Source organism: Elgaria multicarinata, chromosome 18, assembly GCF_023053635.1.
Source record: "Elgaria multicarinata webbii isolate HBS135686 ecotype San Diego chromosome 18, rElgMul1.1.pri, whole genome shotgun sequence".
Classification (NCBI taxonomy): domain Eukaryota; kingdom Metazoa; phylum Chordata; class Lepidosauria; order Squamata; family Anguidae; genus Elgaria; species Elgaria multicarinata.
The window spans coordinates 1,210,936-1,235,259 of NC_086188.1; the positions used below are offsets into that span (position 1 = coordinate 1,210,936).

The 24,324-nt window shown below is 42.2% G+C and overlaps 1 protein-coding gene across 4 annotated transcripts; it reads right to left on the reverse strand.

Moving 5' to 3' along the window:
• Positions 1-9,143: 9,143 nt before the first annotated feature.
• Positions 9,144-22,846, reverse strand: ZCCHC8 (zinc finger CCHC-type containing 8). Of its 4 annotated transcripts, none has more exons than XM_063143852.1 (14): positions 22,543-22,846; positions 20,925-20,967; positions 20,317-20,391; positions 19,591-19,696; positions 18,438-18,515; positions 18,002-18,105; positions 17,445-17,510; positions 15,750-15,810; positions 15,198-15,340; positions 14,081-14,223; positions 13,216-13,340; positions 12,470-12,553; positions 10,978-11,092; positions 9,144-10,713 (listed from the first exon to the last, which is right to left on the reverse strand). In XM_063143852.1, exons 1-14 carry the CDS (start codon positions 22,724-22,726, stop codon positions 9,845-9,847), a joined length of 2,196 nt encoding a protein of 731 aa, XP_062999922.1. In that variant the 5' UTR covers positions 22,727-22,846; the 3' UTR covers positions 9,144-9,844. The 4 variants fall into 4 exon arrangements, with proteins under 4 accessions (XP_062999922.1, XP_062999921.1, XP_062999920.1 ...); XM_063143851.1 differs by having other exon boundaries at positions 15,750-15,813; positions 22,543-22,845; XM_063143850.1 differs by lacking the exon at positions 22,543-22,846 and having other exon boundaries at positions 9,144-10,485; positions 10,609-10,713; positions 15,750-15,813; positions 20,925-21,405.
• Positions 22,847-24,324: the final 1,478 nt, after the last annotated feature.

Below are 24,324 nucleotides of genomic sequence, written 5' to 3' on the forward strand. Positions count from 1 at the left end.
TATCATGTATATTTCGCTGTTCCTAATAAAGGTATTCTGTGACAATAGATTTTGGAAATGTCATGAACCACCATGAGTTCGATTTATGTGTAACTTCTGCTCAGTTTTTCTGCCTAATTGCCTTTAGGCAGTTCTTTCTTACAAAATAATTTTGGTAGTAAATCTTTGTGGAAAATGTTAAGAGGGAAAAGCAGTATAAAAATGTAATAGCTTGTCAAGGGAGAAGAAAACACTGTCAAGAGGAATTGGGTTCCCCCCCCCCCTTTCTGCATGCAGCTCTACAGTTCATACAGCAAGTGCAAGACACCTTGTGAAAGACAAGGGCTTAGTTATAAGCACATGAGAAGAGCCACCTTGGATCAGACGGATCTGTTCACACAATGGCCAACCAGCTGCCTACTGGAAACCCACAGGTAGGGCATGAATGCAACAGCACCCTCCCAGAGTAAAAAAATCTCTAGCAGACAATACAGAAGACTCAAGAGCGACAACCCAGTCAATCGTTTATATATATATAGATCCAAGTTCTAGAATTTTCTGAAGGAAGCTGGTCATGCACATTACTGATGTTCTACACATCATGCTTTGACCTTGCCAAAGGAGGTAGCGAATGAATGTGCATCTGTCTTTGAAGGCATGTTCCAGAGGCCTATTCAAGACAATTGTCGTCAACAGTTGGTGAATTCTTATAAACAACTTTTCCACCATCTTATTGCAGTCTTGAGAAAATGCAGGACTTGGGCTCGCCCATGTTCTGTTCACACAGGATGTTCTGCAAGACGATAATTAAGGAGGTTAATGTAGTAATGTACCGCCTAGCTATTATTTAAATGAGGAAATCGAATGCTTCAGCCTTAATGACAACATTGCCACTAACCTTTCAGTTGATCTAAGCAACAATGACAAATTCTGCCTTCTCCTTTAAATCTGTTTTTCAAGAGGCAGAATTCACTCATTCAGCGTCTTAGGATGTGAGCTGGATCACCTCTTTACAGCTGTAACCCCCTGCCCCTTTATCAGCTTAGTGGTCCACACTTGGCTCGTGCCTCAATATTTCAGCGTTGAAGGATACTACCTTAACATAGCCATTCTGTGCAACCAGATGCTCTGGTATCCTATAAAGCAGGGGTAGGGAACCTCAGGCATGGGGCGGGGGGCAAATGCGCCCCACCTGGGTTCCTCAGAATGCCCCGTCCCGTCCCCTGGTCCCACCGCCTTCTCCAACCACCAATAATTTGGCAGTTTCCTCGTTTTTGTGCAATTCCCTCCCCAACACCAACCCCCCAACAAGTTAAAATGTCTCTCCTAAGGCTTAGTAAGTGCATTATTATTATTATTATTAGTAGTAGTAGTAGTAGTAGTATCCCACCTTTTGCTCAATACTGGGCCTCAAGGCAGCCTTACAAAATTTAAAACATACATTTTAAAACCTAGGAAAAGAAATATACAAAAAAAACCCCATAAACATTTTAAATACATGACAATATTACAAGTCCTTAACATAGATGGAAGACAAGATTATTCCCCAAAGGCCTGCTGGAACAAACGAGTTTTAGCCTGCTTCCAAAAGCTCATCAAGGAGGGAGCCAGTCTAGCTTCCCTGGGAAGAGAGTTCCAAAGCACTGGAGCAGCCACCGAGAAGGCCCTCTCCCACGTTCCCACCAAGCGCGCCTGAGAAGATGGTGGGACTTTAAGCTACAATGTGCTGCCATTGTATTTTTGGCCCCATTCCTTTTAGCGTCGGCCCTCGTCTCCACTGGAATGAGGCCCAGGAGATCTCCAAAAATGAGTTTGACCCTCGGGCTGAAAGAGGTTCCCCACCCCTGCTGTAAGGGAATCTTTCCTCAGTCCTACATGAAAAGCTGCACCCACCAAGATTCCCTCTTCAGCCATTAAAAGGTACACAAGCACCATCAGCCGTCTCTGTTTCAGGCAACAGTGAAATCTTGTCTTAAGTGCTCTAATTCGGTCATAAAAGCAAGGTATACATTTGAAAGAGAAATGATACACAGCCCACCAAAGTCCAAGTTCATCTCTCCGCATGCGCTCTCAGGTAGCTTCCACATTGGGTACTGCTGAAGCATTGCTTTCCCACAATCATCTGGAAGAAAAACAAGACAAGAGGTTCTATGACCATATTCCTCATAAAAATCCAGGAATGCCTGACCCAATAGGCAAGATCCCACTGTATGTTTACACAGAGGTTCTGTTCAGCAAAAATCTAATTTATCCTTACTTTCACTTTATGTCTCCTGAACACACTTCATCCACTATCCAGAATTGATGTGCAGTGCAGTGCTTCCCCCCCACACACACACCCCTCCCCGAAGCATCTGTGGGAAAGATGGCTTCTCGGGTCTCCTAAGCAAGGTTGCTCTTAAAAGGTTCCAAGCACACAACACAAGCTGAGAAAAATATTTTTTCTTTTTCACACACCAAGGAGCCATCTTGACTACCCTTGGCCAGACTGCAGCCATTTATTTAACCATCTTATACAACCTATTCAAACATTCGTTTTTTCCAGGAAGCAACAACTCCCGATGCAAAATTAATGATTACTTAGCGCATATATGTCTGGTTCCTTGCTGCGATATAATCAGTGTCAGACCAATTAGTTTATCCCATTCTTGGCAACCTCCCCATGACCTCTCAGGTTGTAGCAAAGATCAACCTACTTAAATTGCCCCCTCAGATCCCCTCCCAGGCCAAATCCAGCATTCACTTGCATGCAGAAGCCTTATGCCCCATTGACTTGCATGCAGACTGGTTGCGATTTTAAGGGTGCAATCCTATGCTTGTTTAGATGGGGGGAAAGGTCTACAACTCTCAGCATGCCCCAGCCAACACATGCCGGGAGTTGTAAGCCTTTTTATCTGTCTAAACAGGCGTAGGATTGCACCCTTCAAAAACGTTCAAAAACCAACGAACTAAATACGATACTTGATCTTATTCTTGGCCAAAAGGCCAAGAAGCAATAAATGCATTTTGCACATAAAGACAGGCCCGTGTTTGAGCAGGGATTCCCCTCACTCTCAACCCCCTCAGCATATGCACACAAGGAAGGGATAAACTGCAATATTTTGTTGCAGAGCCCTACTTTTATATATCCATTTGTTTTTCTGAATGAATATATAAACCATTCAGTATGAGAAATGGAACGGAGCATCCTGGGAGAGGGCAGGGTTCCAGCCAACCAGCTATGAACAAGAATATGCCACACTGCTACACTCTCCTGTTTCCAGTGACCAGGCTATGGGTGGTGTTGCTTATGTAGCTAAAATGGCACCACCCATGCACAAGGAAGTGGTGCTGATACAACTTCCTTGTGCATGTGGGTGGTTCCATTTTGGCTACAAAGGCAACAGAAATACTTTTTTGTTGTTGAAGAAATACATATATAAAAAAATATTTAGATATACAACCCGAAGGGGGAGAGAGAACCCCAAAACAGGATTTGCATGCTCAATGGCTCTGGAATGCTGATTATTCGGCAGGAGGGGGAACTGAAAACTGCAGCGGGGAGGGGGAAATAGAGTGGAGTGGCTAGAACCCTAAATAGGGAGACTTTCACATTGCAACATTTTGTTGCAGATCCCTCTTGTGGGTGATTATAGCCTTTCAATTAAATAAGTGGGTAACTTCAATCGTAAGAGGGCTTTTTGGTGCTTCCAAATGCGTAGAAGTTACTCACTTCCATTGTTCTTTCTGCCATACTTGTAACACTGTTATGGACCATGGTGTTCTGTAATTCACAGTCTCCCTTCGGCTTGGCCACCAACAATGCTAATTAAGGGGCAATCAAAGCCAACTAGAAATGACGGTCACACCTTCCAGCTGGGATTGTGACTAAGAAGAGTGTCCTACCTGAGAGGGTGTGTGCCAAGAAAGGCCATTTTTAAAACAATTGTGTGGAAAAATTAAACGTTTGAAGGGTTTCCCTGGACTATAGACGTTACTACTTTCCTGTATTATAGATGATAAAGGTCTCTAATAAGTGGTTGCTGGCAGAAAGAACTGCAGGAAAAGTCACGTGAATACAGAAGCCTAGGATTTTGTTGCTTCTGATACAGAACCGTAGCCAACCTTAAATGCTGGCAAGAAACACGTCTACTAATTTTCATTAAAAGCATTACTCACCTTAGGCATAAATCCAAACAGGCTCCTTAGGTTCAATCATGCTGCAGAAGAGGAAAGAAGAGGCAATACCACATGTTTTATTCAGTAAAAGGTGCAAGACGGTGAAAAGCATCAAGGGTGACAGGAGCCAGACCCAGAGATTCCTGCATTCAGCATTGGCACACATATCGTTGCACACCAGAATAATGCCACACTCACCCACCCTACTAAAGAGGCAGGTGGCCCAGCATTGGGAAGCCCAGAAAGGTGAAAGTTAATTTACAAGGTCCCCTGCTGGCTCCATCCCACCTTGATAAAAGGTTTGAGAAATGCTGCACTAAAGCTTCATGCAGCCCACTGCATTTTAACGCTAGCAGGTCCAGGGGAGGCCTTGAACAGCCCCATCCTTCCAAGGCTTCCCTCGTTTGTTAAGAACAGAATGAGCAGACAATTTTGTCTCAGCCTAGAGATGGAAAGCCACTGCCATCTAATTCAAATGCTTGCTGCTGGACCTGTGCTTGGCTAAGGTGGGGTTTTTTTGGGGGGGGGGATTTCCCCCTGTGGTCACTGCAGCCCTGGAGGATTGGCAGCAGTAGTTAAGAGCACCAGATCTGGGGAGAGGATTTGAAGCAGCAGCACTCCTCAGCCCCCTGCCAGCCGCTCCCCATTTTGCTGCCACAGAGAAGAGACAGGAGCCAAGTCCATCCCAGCCTGGTGTCTAGAGGAAGCAAGGAGAATGGGTGAGTGCTGTCTGTCTGCTGGGGGCTTCAATAGTTGTCTTGATTTTACCATGCCTCCCAACCAGCCACCAGGCCTTCATCTTAAAAGAGAGCAAATGCTCCATGGGCAGCTGCCTCTAGGCCCTTTTAAGGAGCATTTAAAGTAGGATGTATTTCATCCTTCTGGAGGCCTCAGTAGCAGTGATGGGACTTCTAAGGGCATTTGCCACTCCTGATCAATGTTCATATGAAACTGACAAGGCTGGAGTCTCCAGATGCACTCAAAACTAAAGCAAATTAAGATGGCAGCAGAGTTACAGAAAGGCAAAGCATGAAAGTAGAGTGCCGACATAAAGATACAAAGAGTTTCAAACTCCATCAGAAACTGCATTATTTATTGTAAGCTGCTTTGTGTCTCTGTGAGAAAAATAGGACAAATACCTCCCAAACAGAGTAGTTTGCTTCTCCTAAGTATTTAATGCATATATAATCTATATATCTATATATATATTTGCCTCTCATTAAAAGTATGTCTCCCATATAGCAAGCTGTAGCTCTGGTTGTGTTTAAGGCACGTTATCAGTTCATTTGCACCAAAAGCTCAACCCTCAAAGCAGTAAGCTGGCATGCCAATGTATGGATCGAACACTGTGACAATGTCTCCTTTTAGAAAAAAAGACGTGGCAAGCACTTCTTAACGCGCCTCCTTGTTAAATATTGGTTCCATCTGCACTGTTGTCAGCGCTCCAGCAAGGCTGAATTTCAAAACTGGAGAGACAACGGGTTTACGCAACCCTCAGCAGATGTTCTTTTCACTCCTGGAGTCAATGCAGCGCTTGTAAGTGCCGCCACATTAACAGCCCTGGACGGCCAAAGTGCTTTGTTCAGCGACAGGCAGCAGAGGCTGCATCCTTCACTAGTTGCAACAAGACCAAAACATGCCTTCAGCCATGAAGAAGAAGAGATGAAAGAGAAAAGAGACTTCACAGGCTTTGAGAGGGCGGGTGAATAGATGATGCCGTGGACAGCTAACAAGAATGCAAAAAGGGAAACACATATTACTACACAGCCCTTGTACTGTCCGCTTAAGTAACAATCCTATACACATTTACTTTAGATTCAGACTACTGAATTAGGTGGGAATTGCATATACACATAAAAAGTCCTGCTGGGTCAGACCAAAGCAAATCCCAATGAGATACCTGAAAGAAGCCCCCAAGCTGGACATTAAGCAGGGCAACGGCCTTCTCCTGCTGTTGGCCCCGAAGAAACTGAATCAGCTGTACACTTCCCCTGAACATGGAGGTTCCATATAGTAGCCATTGATAGGACTCCCCTTCACATCCAATTCCCTTTTAAACTCGTCTGAGTTACATCCTGTCTTACATTAATGCTGCATTGTGTGAAGGTAGTATTTTATTTTTCTCTGTCCTGAATCATCAGTTTTATTGACCCTGAGTAGTTCTTTTGGAAAGAGAGAGAAATCTTCTATTCATTTTCTCCACACTATGCATATTAAGCTCTATTTAAAGGCCGGTGTTAGACATCCTTTTTCGTATGAAGCCCCAAATGTTTTAACCTTTCCTTATAGCAGCCTTCCCTAACCTGGTGTTTTGGACCACAACTCCCAGCATTCCTGGCCATGCTGGCTAGGGCTGATGGGAGTTGAAGTCCAAAATATCTGGAGGGAAAGCTGCCTTAAAGGAACAAAGTAAATTTAGCTGGGTTGGAACTTGGAGCCTTTTCCATTTACAGCTCAAATAATCTAAAATAGTTCCAACAGGGTTTGCATAAATCGTCAAGTTCGGAATGGAAGACAACTTACCAGCCAGGCATGAAATGCATCACTAAAGGTGCTTGGGAAAACTTCACCAATGCCCTCCCACATGGCTCTCACTTCATATTGGGCATTATTACTCACTTATTTTAATAGTCTAGCCTAGATTCTCATAGAACATACCCACTGCCATAGCCTAAGGGGGAAAATTACATCATGGCTAATAAAGCTGGCCATGAAAGATTCCCAATGCAATGGCCACAGGGTGCATTTTGAGGTAAAGACTCTTTAAAGATCTGCAGCTTAATGAATGTTAGTAAGGCAGGAAAAGACAAGAAGGAAATGCAGAAGCAGATGCAACACCACAGGTATGATTATGCACAGGAAAAGAGCAACTGCATAAACAATAAATCTGACTTTTGTAAGATCCTATCTAGCTAAGAAGGTCAGGAAGCAGGTTACGGGTCAGGCCTCTGATGGAAACTGAAGAGCTGTTCTCAGAGTAGCTGACAGTACTGGACTGGCTGGACCCAAATGGTTCAGCCGAGGATAATGCAGCTTCATATATTCCTATAGCTCTCCCAGTGAGATTATGTCTGAGGTGCAGTTTGACCCAGGGAGTTCCTGGCTCTCAACATCTATGGTTTGCTGCTACACTACATCTTAAGTAACTTGAAGGCTAAAACGGTATTTCTTGTGGGATTCAGAAGTCAGGAGCAACCGTGGAAACCTCAAATAAGAGAGCAACTACGAGGGAGGTAGACGGTGGTGAGCAGACACAGAAGAGGACTTCAGGGCCGCCATTTGCTGCCATTCTCTCTCACAAACCGCTACTGAAGAGCCCCGCCTTCCTTTGGACGCGGCCACCCTGACTGTTGCCAAATTTTATTTCTTGATTGTTTCCCAAGTTGATAGTCTCAGATTTCACATTGCTAGTCACCTTTGGTGTCCTTTTACATCAAGGCAGGCTATAAATAAACTAAAGTAACACATGCAATATGCAGTGCATCTAACTTTGGGGAACCAATGGTTGAAGAAAGGCTAACCCCTTGTAGTCTGACAAAAAATAACCTCGGCCCTGCCTTTTCATATATGGGGCAAAGCCTAGAAACCAAACAAGCCACAAGCCGAGAACAAATTGAGGCAACACAGTATGTGCTCTCCGTAGCCCATGCACAAACCAATCCTATCATGGACAAGTTGAAACAGCGTTTGAACCGCTCTCCACCCATTTATGATCTTCTGTAGTTAAGTCAACCCTGCAGGCGAAGGTCTTTTCATGTGGTTTAGCTCTAATGATTTGTTGTTGTTTTAATTTGCGCCCTCCTCACCCCGCCTCTCCCCTGGGCACTCATTCATAAGTTAATTAAACTACATATTCTAGCCCAAAGTGGAAGCCTGGGAAGAGACTGCAGGTGCAATTTCTTAGGTTCTTATTTAGCCAGGATAGCTAATGGAACTTCTATGTGCAGAAGCAGCATACCATGGAATACCAGACGCTGGGGACATTGTTACTGTCACACCGGGGTTTTATAGAAGTTTCCAGAAGCATCTGCAGAAAACAGAATGCGAGGCTATAGATGGTCCTTGGAACTATCCAGTAAGAGAGTTCATATCTTATTTGCTGCCTCAGGTGTTTCTAACAAGGACCACTTCAAACACACACAGAGATGACTCTCTGGATTACCACCACTGTAGGAAAGAATTCACAACTGAAACGTTTTATGCAACTTTCCCATCACTGAACGCTTTTTCAACTGCAAAAGTTCATCCAGTAATAGCCAACGACCGAAACACTTGATTGAATACCAATGACCTGGACTGACGGTACCCCACGTCATAGCCTCAGGGTACCCCTCAAAAGTGATATCAAGACAAAATGTATTTGATGTGGGTTTGCACACCTTGAAGTTCATAGCTTAACTAATATTTTATAGTTTAACAAATATTTTTCAAACCATAAGGCCAGTTCAGATGCTAGGGGTCCAGGGTCAGGAGATAAACAACAGAGGATCCTTCTATTTGGTCATTTGCTTGAGGGAAAGAGGTACAGGCAGGGTGAGCCTGAGGCCCGCTCGGGGAGAAAACAATGCAGACACTTTGCTGGAGCTAAACAGATCAAAGTCTGGTGAGTGGATGGGAGGCTATTCAAATAGGCCACGATTGCCATGGTGAAAGAAAGGTGGGATAGAAGTGTGCTAAACAGACAAACTGCATTGCCTTACCTGCTTTAGATATGCATTAGATATGCATTACCTTACTTAAGTGTGCATTACCTTTCCTATCTTAGGTATCCACCCAGCATTAGAAAAGGGTGTTCAGTTTATCTGTGTTACTTATGGGTATACATACCTGTGTCTTCCAATTACAATACTGGAAACTTCCCTGAAAGTAGCTAAATTAAAGCTTGTTTTAATACTTTTTTTAAAGCAGAAAAAAAACAGAAGAGTATAACATTCAACTACAAGAGAATTTTCAAGCTTGATTTTCTAACAAATTTTCTAGTTGCTTACCTGAATAACCAAAAAAAGTTATGAAAAACTCTTGTTTATTAAACCTCTGTACACAAGCATTGACATATATGTACAGCAAGTTCAACTATATGACGATGTTACCAAAAAAAGCGGAAGTGACTAAAAAAATCGACCCACATAAATTACTTATAAAACTCTTCAAAAAGGGTAGAGACAGTTGCAAAGTAATCCCTGATTATTCCCATTTGATTGCTAGTTTTCTCTCTCTCCCTCTTTCTTTTAAATGGAAGGGAAAGTATTTTAAAAAGTTTAGAACCTTTTAAAAACCACCGACAGCAAACATATCTACAGGATGATCAGCTCCATGTGGAAAGCACAGGTTTCATGTACGCAGCACAAATCCGTCACTTGTTGCTGCTGTAACTCACAAGTCAAAACAGAGCCAAAAAAGATTAACCCATATTTGGAGGACATTTTCAGAGGAGTCTGTAATGTAATATAGGATGATTAAGTCACCCAGTAGCTCTTTCTTAGTGAAAACATTTGTCTTTAGGCTGCAATTGGTCCTAAAGTCAAAATGGAAGCCCCTGTACACTGGACTTTGAAAAATAAATCACACCATTTTAGGAAGAACAAAGCATCTGCTTTCTATGTGTCTGTTCTTAACTTGGCGTTTTCATATAATTCAGAGCAGCATCCCATGTTAATGGGCACGGCTGGTTTCTTTTGGGTGAAACCCTGCTGCAGGAGCAGGACAATTAAACGGAAGGGTTCTTGTTCTTCTGCTGGTTTCTAGGAGAGTTCTTTAGCACGCTTCTTATTCGGAGGTAAATCCCAGTTGATTCGGCCATATTATCAAATTCAAATGGCGTTATCCCTGCCGCAAACTTGCTCATGTCAGGGACAGGGCTGGCATTTTTAGTCGACATCTCAACATTGGTGACCACAGGGGAGTCATCGCAGTCTTCCCCGTGGTTTGCCTCACATGCTGAGGCCGAGGGGCAGTCCTCTGCTTTGTCTTCAGAATCTTCCCCTTTTGTTAAATCAACTAATTCATCAGCTGAAATCTGTTTATTTTCAGGCTCTTCTGTGAGATCAACCAGTTCATTAACTGAAATCTGTTTGGTTTCAGACTCTTCAGCTTTGAGTATCTGCTCGCTGTTTTCTGAAAGTCCAGGTTCCGAGGCATCCAACGTCTTGCACGTAACTTCTTCCACGAGAACTTCTGGCTCAACTCTAGAGGGCGATGACGCTACAGAGTTCCCTGTTAAAGGGGTCCCGGCAGGGATGTCGGAGTCACTGGTGGCACTGTCGGCCTGCTCCAGGGCTGCCCAAATGAGACGCTGCTGCTCTTCCAGCTCTTCCAGGGTCAACGTGTCTTCATCCATGGCGGAGCCCTCTGTTTTCAGCGGAGCAGAATCATCGGAAGGTGTCAAAGGGGGAGTATCACGGGGAAGTGGTGGTGGTGTACAGGCAGGAGGCCGAGGAGGGGTAAAGTTGGGTGGGGTACATGGTGGGGTACCTCGTGGCAATGGGGGAGGAGTTGCGTTCAGCGGTGACCCAGGAGGCAACGGAGGTTGAAACTGGAAGCCATCATAACCTGGAGAGCTGTGTGGAATGTCCAAGTCTGAAATTAGGGGAAAGGGCACCATTTAGTAATAGTCCTGCTTTAATTCCTACCTAGCTCTGTTTTCTTCAAATAGTGCAAGACCTTTATTTAGGGGTAGTTTTTTAATGGTGGGGATTAAGTTGGTAATCAGGCCAGATGAATCAGATTCATTTAAAACAAGGTGACTTACATGAACCTGGGATGCAAGGATTGGGGACGTGTGTGGTTTTTTAAAAAAATAACAGTTACATATTTTCTGAATGTGCTTATTGAAAGGTATACCAGAATCCATCTCCATGTCAGCTGATGATACTTCAACGTTGCTTCCTCTCTGTCTTTTTGAATGATGAGAGCTCTGGTGAGATGAAGGCCTTTTATTGCTGGGCTTTGGACTTCCCTGAAGAAGTATCAGAAGGAAACAAAGAGAAATTAAGGGTATTTAACCAGTGCTATGAAAATGATCAAATTCCTTGTGTGCCGTAGCCATGTAGCGGGGAGGGCCGGTGACAACCTGGTCCCTTCAGAGATATTCTAGGCACGTTTTCTGAGTTTCCAACTCTCCCTCTCTCTCTCTCTCTCTCTCTCTATATATATATATATCCCTTTTATCTATTGCAATTAAGTATTATGCTCTTATTTTCCAGGGGTCTGGCTAGTAGGTGCAAAGATGCCGGGTTGACTGAAAAACACTTGGTTGTTTATTTTAAATTGATTTGATTAAATGTTGAACATATTACATTACTTGGATTTAGGTTGGTATTTTGCATTGTGTTGTGATGCTCTTCTAATATTTCTACCTAGGAGCTGTATATCCCTTATTTAGATTAACATTAGGCTGTTAAATCTCTCCAAAGGAGTTTAAAACAATCAGTTATCCTCCTCTCCTGAAGAGCAAGTCGGAAATACTTTGTCATCGGATAATGTAACTTTTCTATGATTAATGTTAAGATTTTATTTAGGTTATTTCTTCTATGCTGTTGCAGCCCCAAAGGGCTCACAGAGATAAAAACTGTACAATTAATTCAAACAAACCTACAAAGCCCTGAATGGCCTGGAGCCAGCACATCTAAGAGACCACCTCCACTCCCATTTCCCTTCACAGCACTGAAGGGAGATGGGGAAATGGCTTCAGACCTAATTTCTATGTGCCATGTCAGGACCTCAAAGTCGGTATGTTTTCCAGAAGCAGGGTAAGAACTTTTTAAAGTTTCCGAGCAGCTTTTAAACTGATCCTTGGGGGGAAGTCGACAAGAGCTGGGAAGGATCCAGCTTGGGATGAAGCATCCTTGGGGCTTAAGGTTGAAAGTTTTTCTGATCCTTCAAATGGGGCTGGGATAGAATTAGGGCAATGAGAATGATAGCCAGCCAAAGGGCTGTAGAGGAAGATGCACATACCAGAGGCATTTATAGAGTCATTTAAACACTAGTGCTAGAAGCCTCTGAGCCAAGATGGGGGAACTGGAACGCTTGGTTTTAAAGGACGACACAGATATAGTGGGCATAACAGAAACCTTTATCACTGAATATAAACTCTATAGGAAAGACAAGGAAGGGCTTACTTGGGGTGATGGCACTCTGAACATCAGAGGTCACAGAATAAAATAGAGTAGGTAGGATTCAGTGGAATGTGTCAAATGTAACATGCAGCAGAAACGTATTCCTATATACATGTTCTACTTGTTGCAATCATAAACAAAGAATGGGTGGGTTGTTGTTTTTTGTTAAATGGAAATACCAACACACAGCTTTCACCAGCATGCGTAAATATATTCACCAAATGATAAGCAGAAAGGTAGTGGGCAAAGATATCCTTCTGCTGAGATGGCTGAAGAGGTACTGAACCAAACATCCTCCATTCCTGTAGCAAAAGAAATATTGGGCTATTAAGAAAAATGAGGTACTAGTGAACATGCAAGACTGAGATAATTGCTATACATCAAAGGAGTTTGTTATACATGTTTAACAAAGAGTGTGGGAGGGAGAAGAAACATGTACATTGATGGTGCTATATAAATAAATAAATAAATAATAATAATAATAATAATGATCTGTAACCAAGCATATTATTTTTAAAAATTTATAATCTTTCAGGAAGAACCGTTACAAGGCAGCTAACAACAAAAGGGAAAACAATTTAAAAACAAGACATAAAAATTCCAAACATATTTAAAACAGCAAGAACTAAAATACCAAGCCAGTAAATCTTCACTACAAAGTAGTGTGGAATAAATACGTTTTAAAGTAACCAATGAGAGGGCCCCATGCCCACCATCCAGGAGGAATTCGAAAGTTGAGGGGGGCACTGCCAAAGAGACCCAGTCCCTTGTACCCATCAACTTGATCTCTCTTAATGATAGGCAAGTCAGCAGGGCCTTTAAGGTTCATATGGGTGCAGGTAGGCCTTCAAAACCACTTTCAAAAGGAATAATGCCAGATAGATATTGTGGGAAAGAACCATGCCACCCTGGGCTCCCTGGAGGGCGGATGGGATGAAAATATAAAAAAGTTATAGTCACTTACATCTGCTACTCCATTTGGAGTGGACATATTAAAACCTGGATAATTTATCAACTTGGAGACATCATAAGTGACACATCGGTTCTGTTGGCAATATTCTTCCTCCTCTGTTTCACCACCAGGAGATGCTATAACAAAGCACCACAAACATTACTGATTCTACTGACAACAGAGGACCTGGCAAATATAATAGCCAGATTTTCTTACTTCTAATCACTTTGGCAATAGAGTGCTACAATGCAGATTCTGCAATCGTAAGAAGCAGCAGACCCCTGTAAAACCTGATCAAGAAAATACTACCTGACAGAGCCCAGAGGAACAAGCACCCAAGTTCTGCTTTGGATGGTTAACTAGTAATTAACTAAAGAACAACCCAGAGTGAGAGTCAAAGAGACCCCATGTACGCAGTGGGATTTAAGTCATTGAACAGCATTTAAAAAAATCATTGAAGGAAATTTTAAAAAACCACTACAGCCTGTTACAACACAAACATCAACTGACACATTACTTTACACATCATTTTACTGTGACTGAAGTTCTGAAGCAAATGTGGAAAAAATGGCAGAAAAAATGAGCGCTGTGTCACAACTTAGGCAATATACACCTACGGATTTCATCTGTACTGACTAATGGCTTTGGTATTACAGGCATTTAATTATTCTGGGAAAGATCCAACAGGGAAGCCTCTTATAAGATAAACTACAACAGCAAGTAACACTATTGGAACCCTTAAGAGCTCCACTGTGCAGTCAGAAACCAGAAAGGTGGAAATTTTCCAAAAGGCAAACAATGGACAGACCCTCTTTCTCAGGTTATGAAAACACATTTGCGAACGGGGTGAGCTAACGAGGGCCCTGCCTCGTTTTACCTTTCCCATCATAGAGTGTTAGTCCAGATTTTTCCATTTCAGCCTCTTTCAGCCAACCTGGGGGGTAACCAAGCTGCCGCATGCGATAGATGAAAGGAGGGAGACTCTTGTCGGTGACACCAAGGGCATCTTGAAGTTCCTCACTATAATAGAGGGGGATAGAAATACTTTGGAAATTTGTCTTGAATTGCGAGGTACTAAGAAAAACACACACAGCCATTCATCCACCGGTGGAAAACTGGGGCCCCACTGGATGTACATAAATGAGCTGCAGAGTTGTGTCCAGTCTGAACAGATTTGGAGGTTATCACTCACAAGTGGAATATTTTCATGAACATGATGAATAAGTATATTATCACAATCCCATAACTTTCTCCCCCACAAGGCTTTCCAACATGTATTGGGCCATAATTGCCTCCCATTATCAAGCTGGTCTTGGGAAACTGTTGTTTAAGAATTTGCTGCGTTTTCATTCATGAACAAGCTTGTAGTTTCTATTGTTATTTAACTAAGGAAAGCACAGTGACCTAGTTCAGACATGACAGCCGCACCGTGAGTTAATTAACTCTCAGGACGCAGCAGTCCGTGCCATCCACCATTATGAAGATGCAAGCCCCAACCGGGGATTGCCAGAGCTTGTCATGTCATCTGTACCCTGCCAGCAGCAGTTATTTTAGGGTAAAACAGCCCTTGAAGAACCCATGGTCTGTTTGCCTACCAGATGACGAATCAAACCATTGTTTTCTCGACCACTAGGATGCTTGTTTCCTGCCTTCTTCACCTGCTCTTCTCCTGTAAACCAAATGCCTTTGTAGCACTATCATGTAGAGTGGATGGGTTTTTGACCACCCTCGCCTGCCAGCTCTGTAGCCTAGCAAAACAGCTTATGAAACACCCATGGTTCTGGGTTCACACTAACAACAACCCATGATTTAAACAACCCAGAGTTCAACAACTCAACAACAAACCTTAAGTTTTTTTTCTGGGTTGTTCATGCTTAACAAACCATGGTTTGTTAGCCCAGTTGCATTCACACATCACATAACTCAGAGTTCAACAACCCATGGGTTAAATAAACCATGGTTTAGCATTATGTACACACAGTGGGAAAATGTACCTAATTATTCCTGGCTTGAATCTTCCAAACCTTTCTTCAACCTCATCTGCATGATAGCGCTGCTGGAAGTTTTGGTTGCCTGCTTCTCCACAAGCATCCATAAACTGTTTTCTTTTTTCATTTATACGGGCAGCATTTCGTGGCTAAAATGTAATTGGATGAAAAAACAGGACAATGCCAACTTGGTGCCATTGATAAGACTATTGCAAGATGCAGTCTGCTCCTTTTATAAGTACTATCTTGTAACTTTACACAGAAATGGTATTATTTGATATGTATAAGCTTTGGTCGTGAATGGGTCATATGCTAACATTTTTTCTTCCTTTTTTAAAAGATCCCAGAATATTCTAAAATATTCTAAAAGGTAATTTTGTAACTAAAAAAAGTGCCTTAACATTTGAAATGCATTAATCATGTAGAAATGTATTACACACCTCCATCATATGGGATTTTTCCAAAACCCAATTCAATCCTTAAAAAATTAACCCATACTCTACTATAACAGATCATTTTCCTGAGGATAGAACATGAGAAGTCTGAGGAATAATTTACCTGTGGACAATCTTTCATTTGGTGGTCTTCAAAGCCACAGTTGAAGCAGTGAGGTTTCGGCCTGCTTTATAACAGTAGTAAGTTTACAATGCAATTATTTAATATTTGCTTAATAAAATGTAATTACATTATACATACACTTCCAATGTCTTAAAAAAAGCACACTCGGTATGTCTAATATTCTAAACCCATAATCACCTGTATTACCACAGAAATATTCATGATTAAGCATTCCAAGGGCTATGCAATCCCGACATATTTCAAGTGTATAATTGCAACAATGTCATAATATTGGGGCTGTTCACAGGACATGACAGCTAACCATGGGCTATTTAACCCATGAAGAGCTGTAGTGCGTGCAGCCACCAATGTGAATACACAACCCCCTGCTTAGGGGTTGTCGTATTGTGCATTCCTGACGAGTGTGGGATATGTGAGAGTTAAATAACTATCATGTGTCCCTAGAACAGAACGCACACAACTCATGCTCGCCGCTTTTGCACAACACACCAAACCCCAAGTAGAGACTGGATATACAATATAGTGCCCGTGTGCGCCGTGGTGTTTCATCTGAGCTCAGCCTACTGTGAGAGACAGATGAAGTATTGTAGATTGGAAATCTGGAAGTTGTAATGGAAACAAAAATACTCCCTTTGATATATTATATTTCAACTTTAACAGCATTTAACAACGTTAAGTTTGTTTTTAATGGACCCCAGAATTGTTGTTTTTAAATGGATACTGTTGTTTTTATACTGTTGTTTTTACGTTTTTGATGGTTTTAAAATTTTGTATACTTTTAATGTTTACCATTTTTAATTGTTGTAAACCGCCCAGAGAGCTTCGGCTGTGGGGCGGTATATAAACGTAATATAATAAATAATTAAATTTAAACTTATAACTGTAAATAAGAAATGTCAATAATGAAACACTAGATCTCAGTCTAAATTCATAAAATCTAAGCAAATTCATAAAATCTAAGCAAACTGCAGGGAGTGGAACTAGGACAAGAATATCAGGTATAAGCGATGAGCAATAAAACTCAAATATGTGGTTGAATATCCATACTATAAAACAAGCTGCTTGATACACAGGATATCCAGGTTGAATTAGAAAAGCTGAGTACATTTTTTCCTCCCCTTTAGCCAGGAAGAGTTGAAATCATCAGCTTCCTCTAGGCATACTGGCTAAACCAGAGTTTGGCTATCAGAATGGTCTTTGGGGTCCCGGGGTCCCACGCTCCCTCTTTCCCTCCCTCAAACCATAGCTTGCTGTGACATCCAAATCAGACAAATGACAAATTGCACAAACCAGAACTTGGAAGTCCACTACAAATTGTGGTTTCCAATTCAACTTTGGGGGTAGCTACGGTGTGGATGAACCAGGAATTGAGGAAAGGAACCAACACATGCAAAGAAAGGGAGCAGTGTGCGAAAATGAAGTCCTTTTATGGCTTGTCCATCACATTGTTTGAAAGGATATTGTCAAGCTTCAATAGTATAACTGCTTTGCTTTTCAAAGTATTGGGGGAATAGAATACCTTTTAAAAATTATTTGGAGACATAATAAAGGACACACACAAACCAAATTATAGAGCTGGAGAGAAATTAAGCCTCACTTTTTAGAATCAAAACTAACCACAATACATTTCAGATGTTGAGCTAGAGATTTTCATAGGTTTAGAGAAATACAAACCTTTTAGACTTTACTTGTATCTCTTGTCCATCTAGAGAAAGAATCTGCGTGAAAACTTGCTGGTATCTTAAGAGTTCAATAAGGAATTGCCATTGTATGAAGCAGAATGGATTTTGTATGCATGTGTGTCTGCATGATTTCTAACTTTAGCACAAAAGTATTTGGTGCAAATTGTTATTACAAAATATTTTTTTGCTTTAATAAAAAATAAGATCAAAATCATTATCAATAACATGATGGTGAGATTCTGTGTCGAAAACTTGCCCTCTCTTTCTAGTAAAGTTTAGCCTGATCGGTTTAATGTGTCACCTGCCTTATACTCCCTCTTTCCAGAAACACATCATAAGGCACAAAAACAATTTAAGCTGAGTTGCAAATCCATCCACCAGAAATTATTTCTTCACCAGACAGCAGTCTGTGCCCTGTAACTTAAACACGGGACTCATGCAGCTAAAGCCACTTGAAATACGCAGACTGACTCAATCTGTTTTAGTTCTGATTGCATGAAGTAGCAGTGTTAGTAGGAAAAGGGAATGACATTTAACTAAATAGGATACTTGGGTATTTCCCATCCGTCTGTCAGCTGAGGATTTTCATTTAATATAGGCTGCCCCAGTTTATCAAGACAAAAATTGGTAAAATAGAGAACACTTCCTACAACCTGTAGAAAGAGTCAGAAAGTGTCAGTATTATGTCAGATTGAAAGGTAACATTTATATTGAAAAATGTACTTAAATATTTCTCAAATATCTATTCTGATATAATTAAGTACATTAAAATAATGGCACCCATGTTTAACGATTCACAAGTCAGATCTTACATTGAACACTTCGGTACCAAGTAATATGAGATATGACCTCCCAAGAGTTATATAGCTAATTACAGTAAGAAAGAGCAATCAGAATTACACAAGCAATTGGCCAAATGCCTTGGCAAGAAAATCTGAAATATGGGACTCTAACATACATGTCGCAGAACAGAGAAGTAACTTACACTAAAAGCTTCCTTGATTTTTTTGGACATAGTTGAGTCGGTCGCTTTATGATCTTCTTCCAACACAAAACTAGAAGGCTAATAAAAAGAAACCATGGTTTGCAAAACAAAGGTCATCTTTACCAAGCAGGGAACTTTTATGATTCTGCGTGTTCCTCCCTTATGCCCACCCTCTCCCTCCAAATCCCAGCACAAACAGCATTCTCTGTGAAGCACTTGGCTTCACGGCTCATGAGCATACCGCCGCCCTCCATCCCATCCCCAATGCTGTCAGCAGGGATGCCCCTTTGTATATAGGCACTCTGAGTTCACGTCGGAGAGTGAATGGAATCATAGAATCATAGAATAGTAGAGTTGGAAGGGGCCTAAAAGGCCATCGAGTCCAACCCCCTGCTCAATGCAGGAATCCACCCTACAGCATACTTGACAGTCTAGGGGCATGGCATAGCTTTCACTGGAAAGGATACAGGGATATCGAAACCTGCCTCATACCAAGTCAGACCACGGGTCCATCTAGCCCCATATTGTTGACACTGACTGGCAGCAATGGCTCTCCAGGGTTTTAGGCAGGAGTTTTCCCAGTCCTACCTGGAGAAGCTGGGGCTTGCAAAGCAGGTGGTCTTCCATGAGCTACAGCTCCTCCTCAAGCACTGCCTGAATCCTTTGGAGTCGCTGTCAAAGTAGACAACACTGAGTAATACTGAACTGGGGGACTAACGGTCTGGTTTTGTATGAGGCAGTTTCATGGGTTCACATAGATCAGTGACAGCTTCTAATGTGTTTTTTCAAACATCAGAGGATTACTGGTTGGTTTAAGAAGCTCCAAATGCAATGCATGGCTTTCTAAAATGCCAACATGTTTTAAAGGCGCATTTTAGCTTTGCACCCTGTTTTACTGAACAAAACGCAGTTCTCTGAAGCACCGTCATCATGATGAGGTAACACACTGAAACTGACATTTTTTTTTGCCGACCAGCTATATGAACAGAAACATGTTATTTCTAAAAAGAAAATGTAACTCTCTTTTGTCATCGTTTCCCAGAAACATGATATACCTTTCATCAACAACAAAGGCTAGTCTACTACAACAGCAACAATGCAGACCAAGAAAAAAGTGAGAATTTTTTTAATCACTCCATTAATTTATAAATACCTGAGGCTTAACATTGAAGTAGGTCTTGTCAGATTCCGCTCTCTGTTGCTCCTCATATCTTTGAACTAAACTAGATATAAAATCCTCTATTTCTTGATGATATTGCCTACACAAGAGATTATCAGAATAGATAATAGATAAATTGCCCTGTTGCTTGTTTTTAAACACTATATGAAGTGACAAAGCGTGCCTTCTTTAGATATTGCTTTTATACATTGTTCAAGCTGAGGACTTTATTCTGCAGACTTCTCTTACATAAGAAAGAGGTTGTAGATCAAGCTTCCACAGACAAAATGCACAGCCATTTGTCCTATGCAGTGTTCTGATGGCATTACAGAAATTCAAAATTGCTTTCATGTTCCAGCAGTTTGCTTTCTCTGACAAAGAGTAAGTTTTAAGGAACACACAGATTTCATGAAACCACGTCTGCTAAGAGATATTTTGAGCAATATTTTCTTTAAATACTTCTTCAAATTCTTTAGACCTGGGACAGCAAGCTGCAACATGGGATCCTTAAATTTTTTTAAAAAAAACTTCTCTCTTTTATTCTCACCCACCCAGAGATTTAAAAGACTTTAAATTCTCTTTTAAAAAAATGAATATAACCAAAAATAGATGTAGGGTTACTGATGAGAATCCCCTTTAGATTGGGGAATACATGCTAGAATGCTCACCAGATCCAAGCATTTGGAACAGTGAACTTAGCCAATATAAGAAAATACTTACTTTGAAACAGTATTGTTCATAAATAAAATCTGTAATAAAGGTCCATCAAGTTTAGAATCATCCACTGCAAGTCCACTAAAAAAGGAAGCATAAATTTATCTTTATGCATTTCAGGCAACAGTTTACACAACCCTACAGAAAGTCTTTCATGTTGTTTGGAGGCATTGTGCCTACTTTATCAGACAAAACAACATTTAAACATCTTATTTTATCATCCCCATTATTCTTAATAAACAGGTCTTTCTTCTCACAGTAGGGCACACAAAGAATAGTTTACTAACCAAAATTATTTCTCTTTTGACTGTGTGTGCCACAGGTTACAACTAAATATTTGTGGGGGAGAAATAACAATTGTAAATAACTGGTTCTCTCTATTGTTCTTTAGTGAGTAATAAACTTTAATGTTATGTATCCAAAAAACAACCAGAATGCATAAAACTGTGCCATTAGCGTCACATGCCCAAAGGCACTGCCTCCCATATGTCTAACCGAATCACACAGGGCAAGGAATTAAGACGTGCCTAAAGTCGCTCTTTGGACCCCCAACTACTCTCGTTCGTCTAAACAACAGACTAAACATTACAGATGGTGGAGCCAATTACACATACCTCGGTCGACTCAGCATGTTCAGTTTTCTTCTGAGTTCGCAATGTTCATTATTTGTTAAGGAATTTCAAGTCATGCTATTGCTTCAGAATAATGAATCTAGAATAATGACTATAGCCCCTGCTCTGCATTCACATTCAGTAATGATCACTAGAACCAGAGCTCCAGATATAAGCATACTAAGAACTGAAAGAGCAGATACGACAGGGAAGTATGTTCTTAAACCATTCCTTAGGCAATCAAACTGTGTGACTATGGATGGCTGAAACGCATTAAAGGCGTGTGCATACTCAATGTGCACTGTACATGAAGAAAGGAAGGGACCTTGAAGGAAACAGACCGTAAGCCAACAGGTGGGGATGAACACCTTTTCAAACTCTTCAGGCTGCTTCATTGTGGGATTGTTGACATTTTTTATCTCACAAACGTGCTGGAGAGAAACCCCACCCTTGCGTCTGACTTATTAGAAAGGTTATTTTGGGGGTCTGGTCTTCTGTGCCCTTTAACATCTACTTAAGAGACAGACACTTGGCCAAGTCACACTCTCAGGTTGTTGCGAGGATGAAGTGTGGTTGTGCGTGGGAGAACTACATATACAACCTTATGTTTATTGGGAGGAAGAACTGGAATGTTAAAAATCCAATTTGCATTCCAGTCCAGTCCAGTGGTTAGTGTTGGACTGGGAAGTCCCAGATTCAAATCCTCACATAGCCAAGAACCTAACTGGGGGAGGTGGGCGGGTGATCTTGGGTCAGCCACTCTCAGCCTAAACTACTTCACAGAGGTTTTATGAGGATGCAAACCAGAAAGGGAAGGGGAGGGGGGAGTAGAAGAAAATGGTTTACATTACCCTGAGCTGCTTGGAAGAAGTGTAGGATAAAAATACTGTAAACGATTTTTTAAAAATTGCAGCAGCAAGATCCGAAGACCCTGCTCTTCGATACAACTTCCAGGGTGCAGCAAATATGTTTGTAAGTTGCAACACATATCCCCTGCACATTTAGACTAGAGCAGCCTTCCCCAAACTGGTGCCTTCCAAACGCGTGGGACTGTAGCCAGCATGGCTCATGCTGGCTGAGAATGATGGGAACTGTAGTCAAACCTTTCTAGAGGGCACCAGGCAGAAGGCTGGCCTAGAGAAAGCCCTTCAGCAGGTACAACTCTAGTCCATGAATGCAGAGATGCCCCAACAAACATAAATAGATCTGTAAAGTGCCACAAGCCTCTTGTTTTTGCTGCAACAGGCGAGCACTTCTTTTGGAGACGTTCAAGCTTAAGGGATTCTTTCCCACGTATATTTAGAAAATAATAATAATAATAATAATAATAATAATAATAATGATGCTCGGGTCAGCTGTGCACCTCATAATCACCGGAGAACGGAGGAGGGCCTGAGAAACACTCTTGAAACTGTGGCTGGGGACAGGAGGGGCGAGAAAAGCCCCTAAGAGGGCTACACCTGTTGGACTACTGCCTCGTAGCGGTAGAAAGTGGAGGAGGAGGAGAAAGTGAAAGGGGAGGGGGTTTAAGGCGGGATCTCAGTAAACTGGGGAGGGGGGCGACGTGGAGGGAAATGCCCCCAAGCAGGCAACCCGCCCCCGGCCTGCCCCGTCAGGATATTCTCGGCCTGCAGCGCCCGAACGGTCTCCTCATAGTCCCTCAGCCGCTCACGGAGCTCCTCCGTTTCCTCGTCAGTCTCCTCGAAGCGGATGTGTAGCGGCTGCGCGGCTGGGACGGGCGTCGCCTCGTCGGCGTCCAGCTGCTCGAAGAGCTCGCGGTCCCCGAAGTCCACCTCAGCCGCCATCTTAGGGCCGGGAGAAGAAGGACGGGCGGGTGTGGCCGGCCAGGCGCGATGGAGCACGCTGCCTCCGCTGACCGGAGAGGAGGGGAAAGCGGGCAGAAGGTCCCAACGCTACCTCGGGAAGGAGGCAGGCTCGGGGTTTCGATCGAGGCCTTCTGCCTCCCGGCCTCTTCACGCGGGAGAAACTACGACTCCCAGCATGCAATGGTGCAAGATCATGCTAGCCGCCCATAGGCCTGAAGAGTATTTCAGCGCTGGGATTTGTAGTCCAACCTTGGTGGCAGTTACGGGCGGCAATGCATGCTGGGATTTGAAGCGCACTTCCGCCCTGTGACGAAGATCCGGAAGAGGGCCGAACGGTAGAAGGGGAAGTTTGAAATCGGGTAGAACTAAAAGCGGTTCTCATTTATTTGCAAGGGGGAGGCACGTTTCCTGAAACGGTTTCTTGATGGATTCGTAGTATTAATCTCGGCGTAACATATTTGCGTTGCGTGAGGTTTACTACTAACTTGTACACCCAAATAGGAAAATTAAACAAGTGTCTATTTTTAACCACACACTGACTCCATGTTTTCAGATGTTTCCGTAGCTATCCTCAGCAATACAGCATGTTTAAATCTCACATCTACCAAGCTATCCACCATATTTCATCCATTTCATAAAAGGGCTTTCAGCAGGGGTTTCTTCCACAAGTCTGCAGCAAACTCTCACAACTTTTTAAACAGTATCTAAAGCAAAGGGATTCTTGTTACACAAAATGACCCTGGTTTCTCCTGAGTTCAGATTGTCTCCCATTCAGCTCCTGTATTTACCTAAAAGTAAATTCTACCAAAGACCTTAGGCCTTGATCACAAATAAAGCTGCAACCCTAAACTTTTGTAACCCTATAGTTTTGCAGTATGTTGGAACTTCTTTATTTCAACATTTCACCTCCTAACCCCACCTCAAACACACTCCAGAAAGCGGAGGGGGGGGGGGAACCTTAGGGCTGAATGCACAGTAGTAAGAATGTAATAGGGTGGGGTGAGAATTCATTCCAGTTGGAATAAGAGGCTTTAGATCCTTTGAGAAAACAATCCTTAAAGGGTTCCCCCCCCCCTTTTTGAACAAGCCAAGTCTTCAACTAGTCCTTAACGCCTCATCAGAATCCTAATGATCAGCAGGACATAGTCCAGCAGGCACTACCATCTTTTCATTAGACTGAGGCTTGAATAGGATGTTGTAAGCCTTGCTTAAAAGGTACAGAGATTGCAGAGCATCACTATTTTCTATTATCAGTTTTGATTTTTTAAAATAAAGTTTACATTGCAAATGTTGATCTCCTGAAAAAGAGTGGTTTTTTATGCTAATTCAATAGAAAACTTAACCGGAGGTGTTCTGGTGTTTCTTTTAAGTTTGCACAAAGTTTTACCAAATCCAAACAGTTCCAGAAATCAGGCTGGTCACCTGCTTAAACTGGCATAATAGCTTGTCTCAATAGTTTGAACAGGTTGGAACTGAAATCTGGTACAGGACAAAAACAAGACTCTAGCAAGTAAAGACTCCACTAATAGGGCTAGCGATGGAATCTTTGAACCTGTGCAAGAGGGACTATTAACTAG

Coding starts and splice junctions, on each gene's coding strand:
- ZCCHC8 (XM_063143851.1), bottom strand. CDS start 22,726: ATGGCGGCTGAGGTGGACTTCGGGGACCGCGAGCTCTTCGAGCAGCTG. Junction 20,968..22,542: donor TCGGGCGCTGCAGGCCGAGA/ATATCCTGACGG, acceptor CAAATAATGAAC/ATTGCGAACTCAGAAGAAAA. Junction 19,697..20,316: donor ATGAACAATACTGTTTCAAA/GTAAGTATTTTC, acceptor TCTCTTGTGTAG/GCAATATCATCAAGAAATAG.